Genomic DNA, 22400 nt, shown 5'->3' on the forward strand with positions numbered 1-22400 from the left:
CAGGTCTTGTTCTTGCTGTTTTGTTGTTGTTTTGTTTGGAGACAGGATCTAAGCAGCTCAGGCTGGACTTGAATTTTTAATCATTTTGCTTTAGCTGCCTAAGTGCTAAAATTACAAGCGTACCACCACACCCAGATGCTTAGTGAATATTTTGTGGTAAACAATTAAGGGTTTAAGTTGGAAGCTTCTTGGCTCTCTAAATCACAGGCCAGCTTCTTTATGTAGGAGAATCAAAAATAGATATATACAGTTAGGCTCAAAAAATATTGAAATGTTGGTCACAAAACAACTATTAACAAAAAATGTAAAAAAGTGAAATAAAAACTTTACTAGAGAGGCACAATAGTAGATTAAAGCTACAGGGAGAAACAAGCAATAAACTTGATGGATGAAGAGTTTCTAATCTAAAACAGAAAAAAAAATAATAAGAGAAATCACAAAATGTGATGCTACTGAGCTTACAAGAAATGACAGAAGAGATATCAGAGCAATATTTTAATAACTAATAATGAAAAAGCCACAATTGCATAAAACTATTTACACATGCAAAAGCCAACAAATCTAAGTAGAGTACATAAAGAAAATCCAAAACTAGAGAAATTACAAATATTCTGAAAGACAAAGCCAAAGAGTCTTGAAAGTACTAATAGAACAACAGCTCAACAGATATAAGAAAGTTCCAGGTAAATAGAATACAGATTGTAAGAAGAGGGAAATGAAAATAATGGGGGTTTAAGTGGGGGAGAGTGATGGAAGTGTAGGACAGAAGAAAGGAGAGGAAAAATGATAACACAAAAGATGATCATCAAACACAGACAGACCGACACACACACACAGAGAGAAAGAGAGAGAGAGAGAGAGAGAGAGAGAGAGAGAGAGAGAGAGAGAGAGAGAGAGAGAGAGAGAGAGAGAAAGTTTAAGTGAATTTACTTTATAGAGAAGATAATGCTCATCTAAAAATCCAACGGTTGCCAAATAAAAGGCCCAGTGCCAGGTGAAGTATACCTCTACTCAACTTGTTGGTTGAAAGTGGACAGAAAACCCACTGCTCTTGGTTGTCCACCAGAATTTGATGGTAAGACATTATTGTTAAAGATACCATGCATTTGGTCACAAGACTTGTATAAATCAAGTTATTACTGATCAGGGAGATGCATTCCAGATGACTACTTTCATACTCCTAAATGGTGCTATGCAGGCTTCTGGGGAGAAACATTACAAAGAGTTTTTACCCAACTTGGAACTCCACTCATGGTTGCAATAGTGGCATGAAGAGTACATTGGAAACAAGCCAGTTTCTGATTCAACTTAAGGCCCACTTCTTAGGAGAAAGTGTATTCTGCTATTATAAATCTGTTCAGGAACGTGTGATAGGGGAGCTCATAGACTCCAAATATGAACATACTACTATTATTTTACTAAGTGGATGCAACATCAAACTGCTGTGTAAATATATTTCTATCGAATAAGAAGTTAGGGGGGAGAGGGATGTAGGGGCACTAGTAAGAATTGAACGGCAGTAGTGATAACAAGATATGCTAAAAATACATTATATAAATGTATAAAATTTTCAAAGAATAAAAATATTTAAAGATAAATTTAAAAAAGAAATATAATTACTAAATAATAAAATGTTCTGCTGTGGGAGGAAACATCAGCATGAAAGATGCTACTTTTTAATATAGTTCAACTATGTGTCATGTATATGTTACAGTTATTCAATCATTTTATATATTTAATAGTAGTAAATTTTATAATTAATATAGCAGTTACTTTACACTAGGCTTACCTTTTATCCTGTTGCCACCTGCCCACAGGAGCCCCTCTTCCTAGCCCACCCCTATGTCCTACATACTCAGCCTCATGATGTAGACCCAGGGTTGCCATACTTATTCCTGGTGGCCCCTTTAAGCCTTTCCTTCTAGCCCATATCCTGTCCGTTTTGACTCTTCAGATTCATAGAACCTCTCTCTACCAGGGAATTAAAACTGCCACACTAGACAGGGACTCAAGAATGAGACCTTCCTCCTCCTTCCCTGTCTTCCATTCAGTCTTTCCTAATTTGCCCTTAGCCCTCTTTCACCTCCTGTGAATTTAACCTCTTTGTATAATCCCAGGTTCCCTTAGTTGTCTCCCACTGTCCCTTTCAGTTTTTATTTCTAGATCAACTTCATTATATTGTGACTCCCCACTGACCAACACAATGAATCTATACCAGATCTATAATTCTGGTGAACTTGCTATCCATGAAAATTAAGGCATGTATATCCAAGTCCCCTGCAACTTTATCCTGATATGGATACTATTAGGATTATGAGAAAGAAGATGTATAGTAGCATTAATTATAAAAGTCAAATTGTTTTATTAATTTATTTATAAAATATTATTTATAAAAGTCAAATGCCAAAAAACATGAAATAAACAATAAATGCCAATTAAGAAGAGAATGGACAAAGGATTTATGAAATATTCACATAATATCATACTGTATAGCAACAATGATCAAGAACAGGGCTTTGCACAGCAACATGGACATATTGCTAGAGGATAATTATGACAAAAGTAAAGGGTAGGAGAATACTGCATTGTAATATCATTCAAATAACACAAGCCAGTACATAGATGTGTATTTGTGTGTTCAGTTCAGCCCTATAAACTTGCCATAAATAACTATAATTCAAACACACTGAAATAATGACCATTGAATTTACTGTAGAATCTGTAACAAACTCATAAAAAGAAAAACAAGGTTAGGGGACGTTGAATAGTATATGACACACTCTTTTGGTTTCTGTGGTCACTCATACAACTGGCAGGGAGATGCATATAAATAAAAATAAATATTGAAAAAATATACACTAATAATTTAAAAGGAACTAAAAGGATTATAAAGAAATATGAGCAAATATACACCAACAAATTAGATTTAAATGAGATGGAAAGAATCCTAAAAAGAATCATATTAAAGCTTATAAAGACATATAGGATTTAATGATCCCTATAAAAAGTTTAATTAGCCATTCAAAATCTTGCCATGAGGAAAAGTCCAGGCCCAGAAATTTTCCCTAGGTTATTTTATCATTAAAAATGTCAATGAAAATAATCAACAAGTTATTCTAGAAAACAGGATGCAAACTACTTCTCAACTCATTCTACAAAGACAGAATCATAGTAAAGCCAAAAATTCATCACCACTAAGAAGTGTACAGCAATATTTGCTCTAAATATAAATGCAAGTATTTGCAGCAAAATATTAGGAAATAAATCTAAAACATACAAAAGAGTTTAACATGGCCACCTGGGATTTATCCAGCTAGACAAGAGTGGTTTAATATCTGAAAATTCAATAATGCAATAAAGCATATTCATAAAATAAATGACAAAGCCATAATACCACCTATTCACTTGACATAATTCAGCATCAGTTTATAATGACAAAACAAATACTAACATACTTAAAGTAGAAGAGCACTTTCTCACCTAATAAATGACATAATGGAATAAATGTTTTTTAAGAGTGGAGAAAAGACAAAGATGTCCAGTCTTTCCTTTTTTAATTGTCCACATTTTATTTTATTTTCTAAAGTATTTATTTTTATGTGTGTATGCACATGTTTATAGGTGCCTATTTGAATGTCTGCACTCGTGTGTACAGGTACATGCACAAAAGTCAAAAGAAGGTATCACAGTTTATCACTCTCAATTCATTCCTTTGAGGAAAGTGTCTCCCTGCACTTGAGCTCTTACCTTCTCAACTAGGCTTGAATCCAGTAAGGTGACCCTCCTGTCTCTGCCCCATTCACTCAGTGCTGAGGTTACAGCCATTTGCAGAGATGCCTAGCTTATTACATGGGTGCTGGGGTCTAAACCTTGGTCCTTACACTTGTGCAATAAGCTCTCTTGATCACTGAGCTACTATCTCTCTAGCTCTTAAGCTTTATTTCCCGATGCCATGGTCCTATAAGTAGATAAATCATAAAAAGTACTCTTACACAAATTATCAAACCTAACAAATGAGTTCAGCAAGATTATGGGACACAAGGTCAATACATAAAACTCAACTGTTAGGAGGTTTATATTCAGTCATAGGGCACTTGCTTAACAGGTACAAGGGCCAGTGTTGCTTAGCACTGAGCAAACTCAACTGCATTCCTATATATGACTAACGAATAATATTAAAAAGAATTCATATACAACTTCATCCACTTTAACATGAAAAGAATGAGATATTTTGGGGTAAAATTGTTTTGTAAACAGAAAATGTTTTAAAAGGAAATTAAATTTCATAAATGGCCTCTCATTTCATTTGAGAGGGTGAGGACAGGAATCCTCCCAAACATAAATTTGCATATCCAATACACTTCCCATCAAAATTCTAACAGGCTGTTTTATAGCAATGGACAAGAACGTTAAGTTAAACAGAACACATGCAATGGTTGAAATAAATTTGCAAAGGTTAAAAAAAAACTAAAAGAACTTTCATTTCCTGATTTCTAAACCTATTTATGTAAAGACAAACATATAAATCAGAGCACAGAACTGAGAGTCTAGAAAGAAATTCTTGCATTCACAACTAATTAAATTTTCCCAAAGGTAAAATTCAGTAGAGAGTAAGTCTCACACTACTATGCTATCGAGATGATTTGATCATTTAAATGAAAAAAGAAAAAAGAAAAGAAAGAAAAAAAAGAAAAGAAAAAGAAAATAAAGGGGGCCTTCAAGCCAGTTGTGGTGGCAAATACATGTAAATCTGGCACTGGAGAAAATAAAGCCAAACAAACAAAACACCTGGGGATATAACTCAGTCTCAGAGTAATTGCCTAGCCTCCTACACAAAGCCCAGAGTTCAATACTCAGCACAGGGTTGCGAGGAGAACCTGGATCTTCAATACATGCCATATACAAATATCATCTAGAGATAAACACACAAGAATGACTGGATAGCTCAAGTGATAAATCAAACATATAAGGGGAACTAAGTTAAGTGGTAAGTTTTTCTTTACAAACATATCCAGAGCAGCCTGGTTTCATGATTGCAAGGTGAGGTGGGGAAGTATTAGCAACACCCCTTGCATGGAGAGGGTGCCAGTGCATACAAAGGAGGGGTAGAGAAGTGAAAAGCCCTGGAGCTTCACTGTTCAAGAGAAATCTCTCACAGGACAATGTGTAATCTCATCAGTAAAGTATTGTAAATGCAAACTCAAGTCAATGGTTGTTTTGTTGTTCTTGGTGGTGGTGGTGGTGGTGGTGATGGTGGTGGTGGTGGTGATGGTGGTGGTGGTGGTGGTGATGGAGGTGGTGGTGGTGGTGGTGGTGGTGGTGGTGGTACTAGGGACTGAACCCAGGTCATCACGTATACTAGGAAGGATTCTCCCATACTACTGAGGTACATCCTCAATCTGTAACTAATCCCCTTTACAGAAAACAAGAAAAAAAGTCTGAGATTTTGTGTGTATCAAATATTCCATAAAGAAGATAAGTTCATATGAGAGAAAAAAAAGATAAATTTGAAATCAACAACTTTCAAATTTTTGTACGCCAAGCCTTAATTAATCTTAATATTTTATATTTACCTAAAATTACATATAAGACATAAAACTATATGTATACATATACAGTTGAAATGAAGTTCTATCACTTGAGCTGACAATACTCCCCACAATAACCAGCATGAAAAACCTCTTTTCAAAATGTTGGTCAGCACAGTCCAATAGACTTCCCAAACAATATAAGCTATTGTTGCTGCCTTTGGTTGCCTCCCAGAGATCTAAGTCCCTAATGGCAAAATTATCACACATTTTTGTCACAGAATTCAAAAGATTCCACCAGGATCTGACCCGAAGGCCACCTCCCTGAAGTCTAGCTCTCAGAGTACCAGAAATAAGGGATGCAATCAATAGTCTTACCCAGTTGTCATGGCTGTGAGGCACGACAATGACCAGTGTGGCAAGACGGCCCTAAAGTTATAATAGTGGCATTTATATCTTGGTGATTGATTGTACATAAGGCCTGCTCAATAGGAAGGACATCATGCCTGATACTAAAATACTAGCCAACTACCTGGGCCTCGTGAGGTCATGGATCTTAGGGAAGAACCTACTATTGCCACTTTACTAAACTAGCATAATTCCTAATGGCATTTTACATGCTTTCCTTATACCAAAAGATAAGTAAAGCTCCCACCTTTCATCAAAGAATTTGTTCTTTGCAGCAGTAGAAACGTCTACAAAACACCACTACTGGCCAAAATGCAGAGATCAACTGGCGGTGTGACGTTCAGTTCCAATGAACATACCTACAACATAACCTCTGCACCTCAGGCTCAGGTAATAGAGTAGAAAAGGGGATGGAAAGACTATAAGAGTCAGAAGAACAGGAAGTCTGGTGTGCAACTGTGTCTCCTATAAATGGCAGGAAAGCTACATCCAAGGTACCTCAACAACATGGCTGCAGAACTAGGAGATGAACAGTAACAACACCAATAGACATGCTGTCATGGAAGAGGGGAATCTCACAAGGCCTTCCTTACTCCTAGACAATGAACGACTAAAGGTCACATAGAAAATGCTTAGCACTATCAGTCATAAAGGCAAATTAAAGCCATGGAGGAATAGCGCTTCAGACTCTTGTGAAGTCTTATATAAATGTACAACAGACAACAGTAAATATTGGTGAAGATGTGAAGGAACAAGAACTCTAAGGCAGCAGCTGTAGAAAAGGAAATCAGTGCAGCTACTTGAGAACAATGTTTTGTGTTTCTCAGAAAGTTAAAACATCAATTAACGATTCAACCGAGTAATTTCACTCTCAGGTATCTATCCAATAAAAATTAAAATGGACGCCCACACCATGACTACGACACAAACACTTATCCAAAATAGTCTCAAATTGGAAATAGTTCAAATGATCATCAACCAGGGAACAGAATAACAACATGTAGCAACCTAGACATGAGAATTCTATTCAGCAACAGAAAGGAAAGAACTCGAGAAGCATAGGTTTATCACTGATGTCTTAGAAAACAGCATGCTAGGTGAAAGAGGTCATATTTAAGACCAATTTTATGAATACTCAGAAAAGGCAAACATACTTTCAGAAAGCAGAACACTGGAGGTAGATTTTTTTGTTTGGGTTATTTGTTTTTCAAGACGGTTTCTCTGTGTAGCCTTGGCTGTCCTGGACTCCCTTTGTAGACCAGGCTGGCCTTGAACTCACAGCAATCTACCTGCCTCTGCCTCCGGAGTGCTGGGATTAAAAGACATGTGCTACCATGCCCGGCTGGAGGTACATCTTAATAGGACTCACCAAATTTTCTACAACAGAATTATAGAATGGATGGATCACTCAGGAAAGTTAATGAAAAAAATTATACACAATTATACAATTCAAATCAGTAGTGCTTTTATCCATAAAAATATCTAAGAAAAAGATTGATTCTAAACTTAAACATATGTACATACTATGAGTCAGCAATTCTACTTCTAAGTGAATTGGCAACCGATGTTCCTGTACATGTTCACTTAAACACATGTTCACTTAGCCGTGCACACTTAGGTGGCACACACATTTAATCCCAGCACTCCAGAAGTCAGAGGCAGGTGGATCTCTGAGTTCAAGGTCAGCCTGGTCTACAGTGTGAGTCCTAGGATAGTCAAGGCAGAACAGAGAAACAGTGTCTTGGAAAATAAAACAAAAAGACAGGTTCACTTAAAGATATGTACTAGAACTTTCATAGCAATCGTATTTGCAATAGTCTCATAACTTTATGATGAAATCTTATAATTTTATGTTGGCTCAGCATCCATTTCAAACATTTAACCTTCTTATACCAGTTCTCCACATCCTCCAAGCTTCTGAGTGTGGTGGTCCAGCTATCTATATGCCTATGGCATAAGAGGCCTAATCTACCCTTCATTCTATGACCCTGCGCAGACTGCTCTTAAATTCCATGGTGACAGCCTTCCCTCCACAGTAAAACTACATGAAACTTCCACTTGGTTGCTTTAAACCCATCATTTGGAATTCTCTATGGAAAACTTGCTTGGCTATTGCCCTGGGCCTAAATAAAGACCTCATCCTATAGGCCAAACTAGCTTTTATCTGAAGGTTGAGCACATTGCCCCTACAATCAATAATGCCCATTAGTCCCCATTTTATCTTAGGAACTTGTGAGTAATAAATTGTTTTCTTATTTCATGGTTTGTGTTCTGATGCATCTTCTCTGTCTCACCAGAATGACACACCCATACTTAACTTTAATCCAGTTAAGGCTCCCTTAGAGAGTGGCTATGCTGGCAGGAAAGAACTGGACAGACAAGAGCCATGGGTCATGTGCCAGTACGAATGAGTTTCCTGTGACTGAGACATCTAATCATAGGTCAGACAACTAGCCATTAAACTCTCTTCCAGGATAAAGAAGCAAGGCTAACGATCATTATGTGTAAGATTTTTCAATTTTAAAACTGTAGTTTTAGGCACATATTTTATATGGTAATCTTAGTGATTCCTAGACATGTTTTTAAAAGTCTGTTCTGAGTCACATAGCATTGTTTTGGAAAGCTACGAATAATCTGAGCACACAGTGTTTACAATGCATTTAATTAGAAAAATAAGTTGTAAAGTAACTAAAAAAAAAATGTAACTATTTAACCAAAACATGACTCTTTCCCTATTGAAACATCTAAATAGAAAAACAACAGATCATGCTATATTCAAAATCCAGGACAGAAAAGGAAAAAAAGAAAGAAAGTTTACTTTGATATAGCAATTTGCTGAACTTTGCCTGAACTCTATGTCCCAAGGAAACATTCACAATGATTGGGAGATCCCCTTTGCCTTTGTGTTCTGAAAAACAAATAATTTCAAAGAATCACCCCACCCTTCCATATAGGAGACATGTCCAGCCTTCTTCATGACTCATATAAACCTCACAATGACTCCCTTGATTGTCTGCTTCTATAAAACCTCAAATTTACTTCTTCCTGAGAAATTCCTCAACAATGAATGTTTTCCCTGCTACACTAGAGGAACAAAAGCATCCTTTTAATGATCCAGTGCATCTTGTCTTTAACAAAGCTAGAGGTATCAAAACAGTGAGACATGCAGAACAATATAATAGAGCAGAATTCAAAAGAAGCTCTCACAAGTATGCTGAAATGATTGTGACAAAGGTATTTTAATCATTTAGAGGGAGTAAAGACAGCATTATAACAAATGGCATTATCTACAAACAAAAGAATGAAGTTGGACATGTCCCATACACCATCAACAAAAATGAACTGAAAATGGATTGGCCTACATGACAGGTACCAAATAATTCTAACCAAAAGAAAAAAACATTTGGGAGGCTCCATAAGGAAGAGGACTAGGTGCTCAGTGGCAACATTTCGAAATACAATTTTGAAACCACAATATAATACTGTCCCATATCCTTTAGGTAGGCAGTTCTCAACCTGTAGTTCATGACCCGTTCACAGGGATAACCTTAGACCATCAGAAAACACATTATGATTAATAAAAGTAGCAAAATTAGCTATGAAGCAGCAACAAAAAATACCCCATTGTAGCTTACAATTGTCTATAACACCCGTTCTAGGGGATCTGCCACCCTCTTCTGGCCTCCACAAGCACTGCAAACATAGCTAACATAGATAAAAGCAAAACACTCATATACATAAAATAAAAATAAATAAACCCTCAAAAAGAAATATGGCAGAGATGCTATAAAATCTGTCTATGACTTCTCAAGAAAAAAAACAAAAATACAATTTCCATAGCATTCAGCAATTCCATATGTATTTATAAATGCAAAGAATTAAAAGTACAATCTTGATGGGATGGATAATTATACAACCATTTCTATATCACCATTATTCATAACAACTAAAAGCTTGAAGCCACTCAACTGTATACCAACAGATGAACAATCAGACTGTGATGTATATAAAGTGTGGAATATTATCAACATCAAAAAGGGATAAAATTTTAGATACACAGTACAATATAAGTGACTCTTTACAAGATTATATTAAGTTAAAGAAGCAAGTCAAATACAGACAGGTGTTAAATGTTCCACACATATGAGGTCCCCTGACTCTTAGATAGTTAAATTCACGAACAGAAAATAGACCGGCACCTGCCCGGAGTTAAGGGAAAGTAAAAGGCAAAGTTGTTAAGTTCAGATTTTTGACTATGCAAGATGACAGGATCTCTGGATATTAACTGTATAATAATGTGGATATATTTAACCTTGCTGAATACTGGTCAATATGGATGTTTTATTGCATATGCTTTACTACAATTACAAGTAAAAAGCAAAAAAAAATTTAAAAGCAGGTAACTCTCAGTGGAGGCTGGATTAATTCTATGGGGAGTGTTAATATACAGGCAAAATTACATGATCTGGTCTATTGCCCATAGAATAGACTTACATTTTCTTCAGAGATGTTATCTAATTTATTGGGAGCCTATATATTATTTTCTTTTATCTCAAAACAACAAAAGGGTTATCAAGTTTCAAGGACATGCATACCTGTTAAGCTTGGGGGAATTAATTAACAAATGAAAATGGTAGATAATTCTGCATTAGAGACACAATAGAAAATTACTAAGACTAAAGGTACATTCAAATAAAAAGTTTGAAAGGCACCTTAGGGTGAAAAATAACCACTAGGGAATAAGAACTGAAACTACAGACAGCCATACAATTGACTGTCTTGAATAGTATGAGTTTATGGTTTAATTCTCTGCATTAACTTGAATTACTATTCCAAGAAATTCCTGCCAGTACATGGAAATTGCCAGCAGCTTCATTTCAGAAACTTCCTGGAAATCCATTTATCTGAACAACAAGCTATCAAGTAGCTCTCATCTGGATAAACAGTGACTTCTTAGAACAGCTCGAAAACGAGCTTGTCAGATGCCTATTAACTCCTCAAAGTTTACTTCAAAGCCCTTGAAGACATAAGTCACAAGCTGTGATATGTTAGTATAAAAATCATATCATTAAACTTCTCCAATCGTAACCCAAGAAAGACCTGCTGAAACCAGATTCCAGAAGCATTATAAATATGCACCCCCAACCTTTGATTCCCCTTTCTATGAGGTTACAGGGACAGTGTTGTCATGGTAGTGGCTTTACTTTGTGCTCTAAATAACAAACTTGAATTCATTTGGTTAGCAGTCTATTTGAATAGGCTTCGGAATCATCAAGTTATCAGGATGCAAATCTGATCCATACAACACCTCTGTGGCTTTACATTGCTGTTATCCTAAATAGCAAAATCTTTACACAGGAGAACTAGATATAGTCCTGTGGACTGATTACCAGATAAAATTTAGAATGACCAGTTAAGTTGAATTTCACATAAACAATGGCTCCCCCAACACACATAAGTAAGTCTGTTTATCTAAAATTTTAATTGAATTGAGAGACTCGTATTTTCACTTGCAAAATTTGGCAGTGGTACTCCACCATGTTTTTAAGAAACACAACTCCATTTAAATATCAGTTCTGAAAACAAACCTATGGAGTTCACAAAGTTCCCTGTCTAGAACCCATATCAGAAGCCTGGTGGCTGGATCCATTAAAGCAGGTAATTCATCCCGGAAGGAAGTAATTCAACTGTCAAACTGAGTAAGTGCGAGGAACCTGCAGACAACAAGCGTGTACGGGATAAGGTTCTGGGTGCACCTTGGGTATTAGCACTTTATAAGAGATATAGCACTTTAAAGAGGACTATATAATGGGCTAGCCCAGAGGCCTCCTTGGTAGGACCGAAGTTAATGCTAAAACCAGAAACCTTGCCTTAAAAACTTTGCTTCATCTTCGTTTATGAAGCATTTCTAAGGATCATTCAAGTAATTTGATGGCAATAGTTTCTGACTCAAACTGAGGATTTTCTGAGTATTTCAGAGAGTAATGGAGGGTATAATTATCCGCAGTCATATAGCATTAAAATCCTGCACGCTGCAAATATGCGTGCATGTGTCATTTGCAACCAAGTTTTAAGAGATGGTTCCCTTCCTTGAGAAACAGAAGAAACACCTTTTCCATGGTGAAACAGGACAGATAAACTCAAAGACAACATTACACTGGGACATTCACAATAATAGAAATCGGACAAAGTAACAAGTTGCTAATAAAAAAAGAAGTGATTAACCATTTTGTTTTAAATGAGGTTGTGGGGGTAACTATGGAGACTCCGTGGGCTGTGTGCTTGCTATGCAAGCACGAGAGCCTGAGTTTGGCTCTCCAGCATCCATGTAAAAGGGTGGGCATGGCAGCATGTGTCTGAAAACTCAGTGCTGGGCACAGCAGCACTCAGGCAGATGCCAGGAAATCTCTAGCCAGTCAATTCAGCCAACCTCCAGGTCCCCAGTGAGACCCTGCCTCAATAATGATAGGGACAGAGAGACAACTAGGTAATTAAGAGCACTTGTTTTTGCAGGGGACCTGGTTTCAGTTCCCAATACCCATATCAGGAAGCTCAGAATTGTCTGTAACTCCCAATCCTGGGGATAAGACAACCTCTTTTGGACTCCACAGGTACCCACATGTGTATAGTACATATACATACACTAAGGCAAACATATACATAAAATAAATAAATCTTAATAATGTAGAAAGGAAGATTGTGATGTCAGTATCTGGTCTCTACAAGCACATGCACAGGCAAGCACAGCAGCATACACAAAACACACACACACACTGAGAAAGACACACACACACACACACACACACACACACAAATGCATCGCACACACGTGAAAAATAAAGTTAGCTTTCAGTTGAGACTACTGTGCTACTGAGGAACAGACTATGGCATCCCAAATGTGAAGCACTGTACAACAGAAAACAATTAAGACAAGCAAGAAGACTGAAGGAAAAAAAAAAGCTCAGTGATAAAGCAAGTATAAAGCCCCAGGCTTAATCCTCAACATCGCCTAAGAAAGAAACAAGTAAACAAAGAAAAACAAATATGTAGCAAGGCCCTACACCCTCCCCACATTTATAAAAGCAGGACATAGATTTCCAGGAAAAAGGAATCCCACATGCACTCTTCCAGAGAGAACAAATTTTAGACCTTGTCAGCCAGAACACAGAGCCAGAGGAATGAACAAGCAACGAACTGGCCTTGGCTAGAGAGTTGCCTTGTCACAACTGTTGCCCCTAATCTCAAAGTCCTTTCTTTCTGCCTTGTCATCTCCCTGTACAGTGCTAAAGATATTGCATAGGTTGTAAATAAAATAAAATAAAACAAAACCTCTTAGAGAACTACTCATTTCCTGGATGTCACTCCTGTATATATGAAATATACATGGTCAAAAAATAAAAAAAAAATAAGGAATATACATGGTCATTAACTTGTTTGGTTGGTTTTTTCATTGTTGCAGGGGTCCATTCAAAATAAGAACTTATGAATAGTAGGGGAAAATATTTTCTTCCCTTACAATATCAAAGTGGAACTTTAGTAATTAACACAATCCCCAAAGTAGACAGATAAGAAGGAATAACAAAACTGTCTGACTACACAGAAAACCTTTCTTTCTTTCTTTTTCTTTTCTTTCTTTCTTTTTTTTTTTAAAGACAAAATTTCTCTGTATAGTAGCTCTGGCTGTCCTGGACTTGCTTTGCAGACCAGGCTGGCCTTGAACTCCCAGAGACCCACCTGCCTCTGCCCTCCGAGAGCTGAGATTAAAGGTTTGCACCACCCCACCTGGCTGATAACATTTATTTCTTGATCTAAAGTGGTGATTGCTATGCTAGAAAGAAAGCATAGCATGAATAATAAGAACAAATCAGAAATCTGAAAGAAGTTTGCAAAAAGAATGGACCATGGACCTAGCAGGAAAGAAGAGATTCCACTCAAGGAAAGCCACATGCACCTGGCAAACAAATGAACATCACCACTGAATGACAGGGGACTGAGAGGAATAGAAAAGAGATACTCTCCAGTAAAGGATGGAGCCGCTTCCTTTTATCGCTTCCAATCCCATGGATTAAATGAAAAATCCTTTTTGGCTGAGGTTTTGGTATCATTGGGAGTTTTTTCCTCCTGTGTATGAATATGATTGGTTTGTTACTTATAATCTATTCCCAGGTCTTAATCGCATGTCATTTCAGATTTGAGTGATACTTATGATATTTACAGGGATTCACAATAGCTATAGGTAGTGACAATATGTGGCATATAGTCTTCACATTAGGATCAAGGATAGCTATGTAATAGACGGTTCTTGTTCTATGAAAAAAAAATCTACTGGAAGAGACACATATCCAAAGATAATTTCAATATAATATTATAGGTACAATAAGCAATATGTTCAGTGAGGATAGGAGCATAGCTCAGTGTTAAACAACTTGTCTAGCACTTAGAATGCCTTAGGTCTGATTTAACATCAGAAATATACATGTACATATATATATATATATATATATACATATATATTCAAGATCTATGGATATTTTATACATGGTTAAAACATACATTAATTTATTCTAATTCTTAATGTTAATCAACTATTGTTTCACTCATCTGTAATCCCAGCACTCAATAGGCTGAAGGAAGAAGGTGGCAGGCTTAAGACTAGCTTGGGCTAAGTAGTGAGTTCATAGTCAGTTTGGGCTATATGTGGGTTCAAGGTCAGTCTATACTATGCAGCCAAACCCTGTTTCAAAAAAAAAATACCTTTAAAAAGAAATCCTTATGGGTTAGTCTACTATTGTGAGTTTCATGCTTCCAACCTTGATTTGTTTTCTTTGTAGTGCTCCACAGTATTTTACAAATACACTTCTTATGGAACGGAACATTCTGACTGATCAACCCATGAAACCATGCAAGAATTGTACTCATACGATAGCGGGACTCACTGGGAACTTTTAATCAATAAATTGTGTTGGTTGATATGTCAGGGTTGGTTGCTATCAATGGTTGGCCTCCATTTTTTCTGAAGAGAAACAGAGGAGGAGTGGTTGGGGATGAGGGGAGGACTGGGAGAAGAGGACAAAGTGGAAACCGCAGTAGGGATATGAAAGTAATCAATTAATTAAAAATGAACAAATAAAGTCTGTTGATCTCTAAGTTTTGCTTTGTTTTCACTTGAAAAGTATATTGAACTTTGTTTAAAAATTATCTGACAATTATACTGTGAGAAATGATGAATTCCTGAGTGAATGTATTGTTAACATAAGCACAGCCAATGTCAAAGACCCCAACACTTCAGACTCACGGGACTAGCAAAACCCTTCCTAGATCAAGCTCAAGGATTCAGAAAAGCCCTCCTCCTGTTCATGTAGGGGATGTTGACAGTATGTGCCAAAAACTTGCAATGTCAGCTTCCTTTTCCTAGACCACTGCAACCTAAGACTGCTCCCCTACAGAAACCTCACAGCAAAACTAGCTAACTCATCCTCCTTGTGCTACACACTATAAACACTCTGAGTGCTGTACATAAGAAACAGTGAGCTTCCATATTGAGGCATAGTAGGTGTTCTGCATCAGAGCAGGCGCTGTCACTTGAACACAGCTCACCCAATCCCAGTGTTTCCATATTTGTGTCCTGTTTCTTCAGTGTCTGTCATTACTTCATCATCACATCATTGCAGTCAGGGTTCCAAAGACCAAGTCTTGCTGGATGTGTCAATCTATACTATTATTCAGAATATCTGTGAAATAACTAAATACGGAACCACAGCTGATAATGCTGTGGTCAGCACTGTATGTAAGCTTTGTGACTTTGGGGACATCGTTATTATGAAGGTTAATATGTGTTATCAATTTGACTGGATCTAGAATCAACTAAGAGGCAAGCTTCTGGATAGACCTGTGAGGGATGCTCTTAGTTACATCAACTGAAATGGGAAGACCCATGCTGACTGAGAGTGGTACTTTCTAGCTGTGGGCTACATAGAAGGAAGCTACAAGGAGGCCTCTTTTGCTTTGTGGCTGCCTCCCTTTATATCATGCTGATGAGTCCATCCATTTTGCTAATGCCACTGTCATCCTCACTGGCATCAGAATCAGGCTTCTTTAATCCCATAACAGACTCTGAAGCTACATGGCTCTCCAAAAATCCTGCAGACCTTCAATGCCAGATTGGAACTGTTGAGACATGCACCCTGACTGACTGACAACTCACCCTTGGCTTCTCAGCCTGCCCAGTGTGAAGACAGCCACTTTGGACCACTCAGGTGGTATTGTGTAAACCAATTTCAAAATCCTCCATATATATACGCTATATACATATGTAAATATTGTATGTATGTATATATATATTGTGTAGATATGTATATATTATATATATATATATATATATATATACACACACACACATATATATAGTGTATATATGTGTGTGCACAGTACACCAGCATGGGCATCTCACCTATATGGTTTTATAATCTGATTGTCACTAATACAGATAACAGGTAACAGGACTCTAGAACAGGGGCAGTATTAATTTACTGAGAGGAAAAGATATGATCATCTATGAGCTGTAAGTGAGCCTAGATTCTAAGCTCACTGAGGCCAGAGATTTGCCATTATGCACCACTGTAGCCCCCACACAGTATCTGATGCATAAAGTACTCAATAATACACAGGATGTGTTCAGGCATAGTTCATCTACATGTAGTGATTTCAAAAAAAGGATATAGGGACTCCAGGAAAGCAACAGAAACCAAGAGAGTAACAGCTATACCACTTTTTGGCATATGCCCAAAGGACATCTTACCCCACAGATACTTGCACATATACCTTGGCAATAAACAACTGCTCTCTAATTGGACCTAACCCCTGCTCAACAAGAGGGCTACCATTTCTGGTACTCAGTGCTAATGAAATCATGGTTATTGGATTTATTTCAGCATATTCCCTAAGATAAATACAGAAACATGTGTCCTTCTACCCATATGAATGAGTAGTCTTCATCCCTGATCAAGGAGACTTCTCTTTGCAACAGAAAAAGACCACTACAGAAAACTACAACCAATCAAAACGTAGAGTTGTGAGGCCCTGTCCCAATGGATACATGTACAAGACACTCCCACACCTAAGGCTTAGAAGACATGGGGGCTGGGTTGTGGCAAAAGATTGTAAGAGCCAGAAGATTAAAGACTTCATTGTTAACAGTGTGTCTCCTTGTAATATCAGAAGCTACATCTGTAAAGCTTCATCAACATCATCGCCCAAGCATGAGCTTAACAAAGAGGACAATGAGTATGCCAAACCAGATGGGGAAAAGCCTATGAGATACTGTGAACTACAGGCAACTGTGTCCAGCTGCGAGTGGAAGAAGTGGTCCTCCTGAGGGAAGAACACACCACTGGGTTGTCCAGTGCCACTGATCCACCCTGAAAACCTACATATAAGTAACATTATGTGGACTTAATAGATTATAGTTAGGAATATGTATGTATGTATGTATGATATATATGTGTATATAAATATACATACATATACACAACTGATGAAAAAGCAGTCATGAATTTAAATAAGAATGGGAAGAGCGATATGAGAGGGTTTGGAGGGAGGAAAGGGAGAGATGTAATTAAATTACAATCTCAAAAATAACAAAAAAATTTTTAATGAATTGGGTTGAGAAAATATATACAAATAAAGGAAATAGCAGATCATTTGTTAGGGAAGACGAATGACTTTCAAATGAGCAGCACTGGCAATTGCTAATTCTCTACTGTAGCAAAGTTTTAAACTCCAGCATGTCTCAAGCATGTTCAGTAAGTAATATAATTCAATTCTCTTACCCTCAAGAGCCACGTTTCTTTTCCAAGAATCTTTATTCTGTATAAAAGACTGCCACAATTCCAATTTTAAAGCTAGATGAGTTCTCAGATGTAAGTCCTTAGAACAGAGAGGGAAAGCCATGGGAGAAAGTCCAGTTTTCCATGACAGAGCCCTGTGGTACAATGTCAATCAGAGACTGAGATCACAGAACAACATCCCATATTGTAGGGTTCCAGTTGTCAGGAAACCAATTATTATAGAATAATCAGCACTGATTTTTTTTTCCAGACCTAAGGCAGTAGTCAGTAGGGAGTAAAATGGTCCCGTTATGCATTATTGAAAAGTTTTATCTCAACATTTCTTTTCAATGCAAATATATGTGTCTACACTGTACTAGAGTAAAGCTCATGGCAAGGTTCTGCTCAGCCACACAGGCATTTCCTAGTCTATGGGGAATAAGCAGAATGACATTTTAATTTTATGAAGCCATGCATAGGGTCAGTGGACTAATAAAAAGGGATAGAATGGTTGCTGTATATCCCAATAGTTACAGGCAATTTAGCTGATTACACAAGGAAACTGGTTTGAGGCTAGAACAGTTTTACAACATTGTGCTGGGGGAAAAAACATGAGTAATGGTTATAATGAGAGCCCATGAGAATAAAGTCAACAAATTAAGTGGAAAAGGTCTCCTAAAAACAGAAGAAGTAAATGGAGTTGTAGCGGTGCTGCATCTCTCCGTGGCTTTTGCAACTTCTTTTGGGGGGGGCAGTTCTTTATCTTCTGGAAGTACTGGGAGGAATATTCACGTGCTATCTCTCAGGTATTATCTTTTCTGAATTCCTCATTAAAGCACTGAGCCATCCAAGATAACCAGGGGAAATTCCATGTCAAGGCCACCTGATCGATGACCTCAATGTTACCTGTCTCCACCATCCCCCTTTGCCATACTTAAAGGAATGATGAAAGCCATGCATTTTATCCAAGCTTCAGCTTTCCACCCAATTTGTTTTCTGACACGTTGTGAAAAGCAAGCTTGACAGATACCTCACCATCACTCACAGAAGGAAGATGACCGGGCTTGCAGTGAAGAAGAAAGATGAGTTTCACGTTAGTCATGGAAAAATGTAAGTTATCTGTGGACCATCTACAGACACTATGATAATAGTCTGCATACATTCTTATGTGTGTTAGGCCCAAAGTATGGCTGAGAAGTGCAGGAGTAATTGGCAGCATGTGCATTCTTAGAACTCAAAAGATGTCAAGAATGAAAATTCTGAGATTTCAGTACATAGGTGTTAGACACAGAGGGATTTTTCACTCGTAGATACAGTAGGGAAACTTGCACAAGACTTATAGTCTGGCTATAACTATTAGAAAATAAGACAAGTGATGGAGAGATGGCTCAGAGGTTAAGAGCACTGGCTGTTCTTCCAAAGGTCCTGAGTTCAATTCCCAGCAACCACATGGGGGCTCATAACCATCTCTAATGAGATCTGTTGCCCTCTTCTGGCCTGCAGACACACATCCAGGAAGAATACTGTATAAATAATAAATAAATAAATCTTTATAAAAAATAAGACAAATGATAAGAAGCTACTGTTTTTATTTACTGACCTGGAAACACAGGGCTATGACTGGCCACAGCTTGCTACCTGAAAATACTTTCTGGCTAACAAAAGGCGGTAGAAACCAAGCTAAAGTCTTGCTCAACTGGAGAGACTGAAAAATAAACAAATAAATAAACTTCTGGAAATCTTAGCTAGTAGCATTTCCAAGGTACAGGCTGAGGATGGACCGTACTGGAAGAAGATTCTTCTAGAATGTATAACGCTTTCAGTTCTATTCCCAACACTACAAGAAAAAAATGTGCACAGCACAGTACCAAAGAAGAAGGAGCTATGTAGAGAAGGCAGTGGCTAAAAGCTGAGTCAGCTACTAAATACAAAGCCTTGTATAAATAATAAACCCGGAGGGAAACTCCACAGGCTAAGCAAAAAATAAAGTAACAGAGCATTACACTGAAAAATGCCAGGAATTCACAGAACTGGTAGACATTTGTGTTGCTTTTAAATGTGTGTGTGTGTGTGTGTGTGTGTGTGTCTGTATCATATGCATATAAATAGTTTGTATGCTTGGTTTTGTGTGTGTGGTTGTAAGTGCGTGAGTGTAGGACTGTACATTCCATGGCTCACGTGTGGAGGTCAGGGCACACTCTCGGGTGCTATTCCTTACAGTCTAAACTTTTTGAGACAGTCTCTTCTTCAATGTGTCATCCATCAGGCTCGTTGGCCCACATACTCCAGGAATTCTCCTTTCCCCAATATCCATTTTGCCACAGGTGCACTGGGATTATAGATGCTCCTCCCTACCTTTCCTGGCTTTTACATACATGAGCTCTGGGCTCCTGAGCCAGGTCCCCATGCTTGCATGCTAAGTGCTTTACCCACTGAACCATCTCCCCAGCCCAAACTTTGTGTTGTAGTCAGCAAGAACGAGGAGACAAGAGGCATCAAGGCTTACTACCAAGTCTAGGCAGGTCAGTAGAGAATACTCATATCCAGCCTGACAAACTGGCCGAGAAACTAGATAATTACCCACAGAAAACAAAACATCGAAAAACAACAACAAAAAAAAAAGCCACCTCCTCAGGGGTCTTTTACTCAATGAAAATAAGATACTCCATAAGTCATAACAGACAACAGCCAATAAAGATGACAAGACACACGTAGATGCACGCACGCACACACACACACACACACACACACACACACACACACACACACACACACACACACACACGTTTCAAAGGCAAATATAACCCAATATCCAAGAAAAGTATCATTCAGTAGAGGAAAAAGTGATGGAATTCCAAGACAGAACTCTGAGAAATGCCTCTAAAACTTTGCAAGGTAGTAGAGGACAAAAGATCCTGGAAGAGGCACTGACAAAAGCGTATACAAAACGTTAAAAAGTGGAGGAGAGTATTACATCATGGGAATCAAGTAAGGAGACAGTGCTCAACCAGGATAGCAAGTAAGGCAAACTGAAGAGTACTACTTGGATTTGGCAAGCACGTACATTATCACCATGGCCAGAGAAGTTCCAGCAGAGAGGCTATGGTAGATGTGGATTTCCTAGGGCCTAAGGAGTGACTGGGATGAAAGGAGTGAGAGGTGACAGAGGCATCTTCAATGTAAGATGGTCTCTGATTCAAGGCGTGACATATACTTGTCGGTTTCATCTCTGAAAACATTTCTTAATATTTGACAGGACAGGCATGGTGCTACTTGGAAGGTTGAGGCAGGATGATTGCCTGAGCAACAGAACAAGACAACAACTCAATTTTAAGATGTTCTTCAACCTTCCAGAGAAATGGGGTCCTTTCTCTTTCAGTCACACTTGTTTCCGTCTAAACAACTCCCAATTTTAAAATATATAAAATGGTTACCAAAATAGGCATTGAGCAGCTTCTGAACCTGGATGTTGCTGCCAACGGTGCGGTACAGCCCTTCCGTGTTGATCCCTAGAAAGGAAAAGCAGGTCCCATCAGTTCGCAGGGCTCCAGTTTTCACATTCCCCTGAAGCAGAGAAAGGAAGCCTGTGCACACCGCTATGAGTTCCCAGACAACCAAGAGGCTTCATTCTCTCTTCTAGTTCTCCAGCCCTTCCCTGTTACAGAGGAACATCCCTATGGTCCTCATCATGTACCCAAATCTCATTCATGATTCCATTTGAATGTACCTATCCTGCATTACTCTGCAGCGTGTGCTTCAGAGAGCCCCAGCCAGTAGCTGAGAAACAGCATGCCATGTTAGAAGAGAGCTAGCGATTAAAAAAAAAAAAAAAAAAAAAAAAACAGAGGTGACACCAACCTCCCAGTTGCTCTCAAGCTGTGATATAAAGGAAGAGAGAGTTGGAATGTGAAAAAATTGACGCACAAGGCCATTTTTGCACTAAGAAAGGCTGAAGCAATGTCTCAAAGAAAACACACCACAGCTACCTGCATTCTAAATACCCATAGAAGGAAACAAAAGCATTAACGATCCGTGGAGAAACAGGCTGATTCTACATGCCCCTGAGTTTAGATTTGACCCTATCAATTTTTAAATTGCTATTAAAATGATATGTGGTAGAAGCTCAGTTCTTGGTCGTTTGAGACGGAACCATCACGAAACTGCTAGGGGAACAGTAGGTACTAAATCATAATGTGTTCGAAATCATTGCAAGGTTTTGCTCTCTAAAAGTGGGGGTCACAAATTATGCATATATGGTTGGATGAGGAAAGCTACGGTGATTGCCAGTTTAGAATTGGCTGGAATTTTTAAAATTGGGTCCAGTATACAAGCTGTCAGAACAAAGTCCAAGAATGGAGTAGTTCGAAAGGAATTCTGAGTGCTTTTGAGAAGAAAACTCCAAGAAAACAAGACAAAAGTCGTGTGACCTCTGTTTCTTCAAAAACCATGGAATCCTTCTTGGAATGTATTTGTGTGCCCCTCCCAGGTGTAGCAGATAGGAGTGAGTTTGCTTCCTATTATTCATTACAACTAGGTAGTGTTATTTGTTTATATGCCTCTAAGGAAAACCATGTTTTTGCCACATGGGGTCTATCCTAGTGATTGTGCCCTTCACTCATGTCATTCTTCTTAACCCCTA

General features: G+C 38.0%; 1 protein-coding gene across 2 annotated transcripts in view; it reads right to left on the reverse strand.

Moving 5' to 3' along the window:
• The window catches only part of Ophn1 (oligophrenin 1), a 307191-nt gene that overhangs the window by 97894 nt on the left and 186897 nt on the right, over window positions 1–22400 (reverse strand). For both annotated transcript variants that reach the window (XM_051142013.1, XM_051142012.1), the window contains exon 15: window positions 21196–21270. In XM_051142013.1, the coding sequence (XP_050997970.1) occupies window positions 21196–21270 (75 nt within the window). The remainder of the gene's footprint in view (window positions 1–21195; window positions 21271–22400) is intronic.

This window comes from Acomys russatus, chromosome X (genome assembly GCF_903995435.1).
Source record: "Acomys russatus chromosome X, mAcoRus1.1, whole genome shotgun sequence".
Classification (NCBI taxonomy): Eukaryota; Metazoa; Chordata; class Mammalia; order Rodentia; family Muridae; genus Acomys; species Acomys russatus.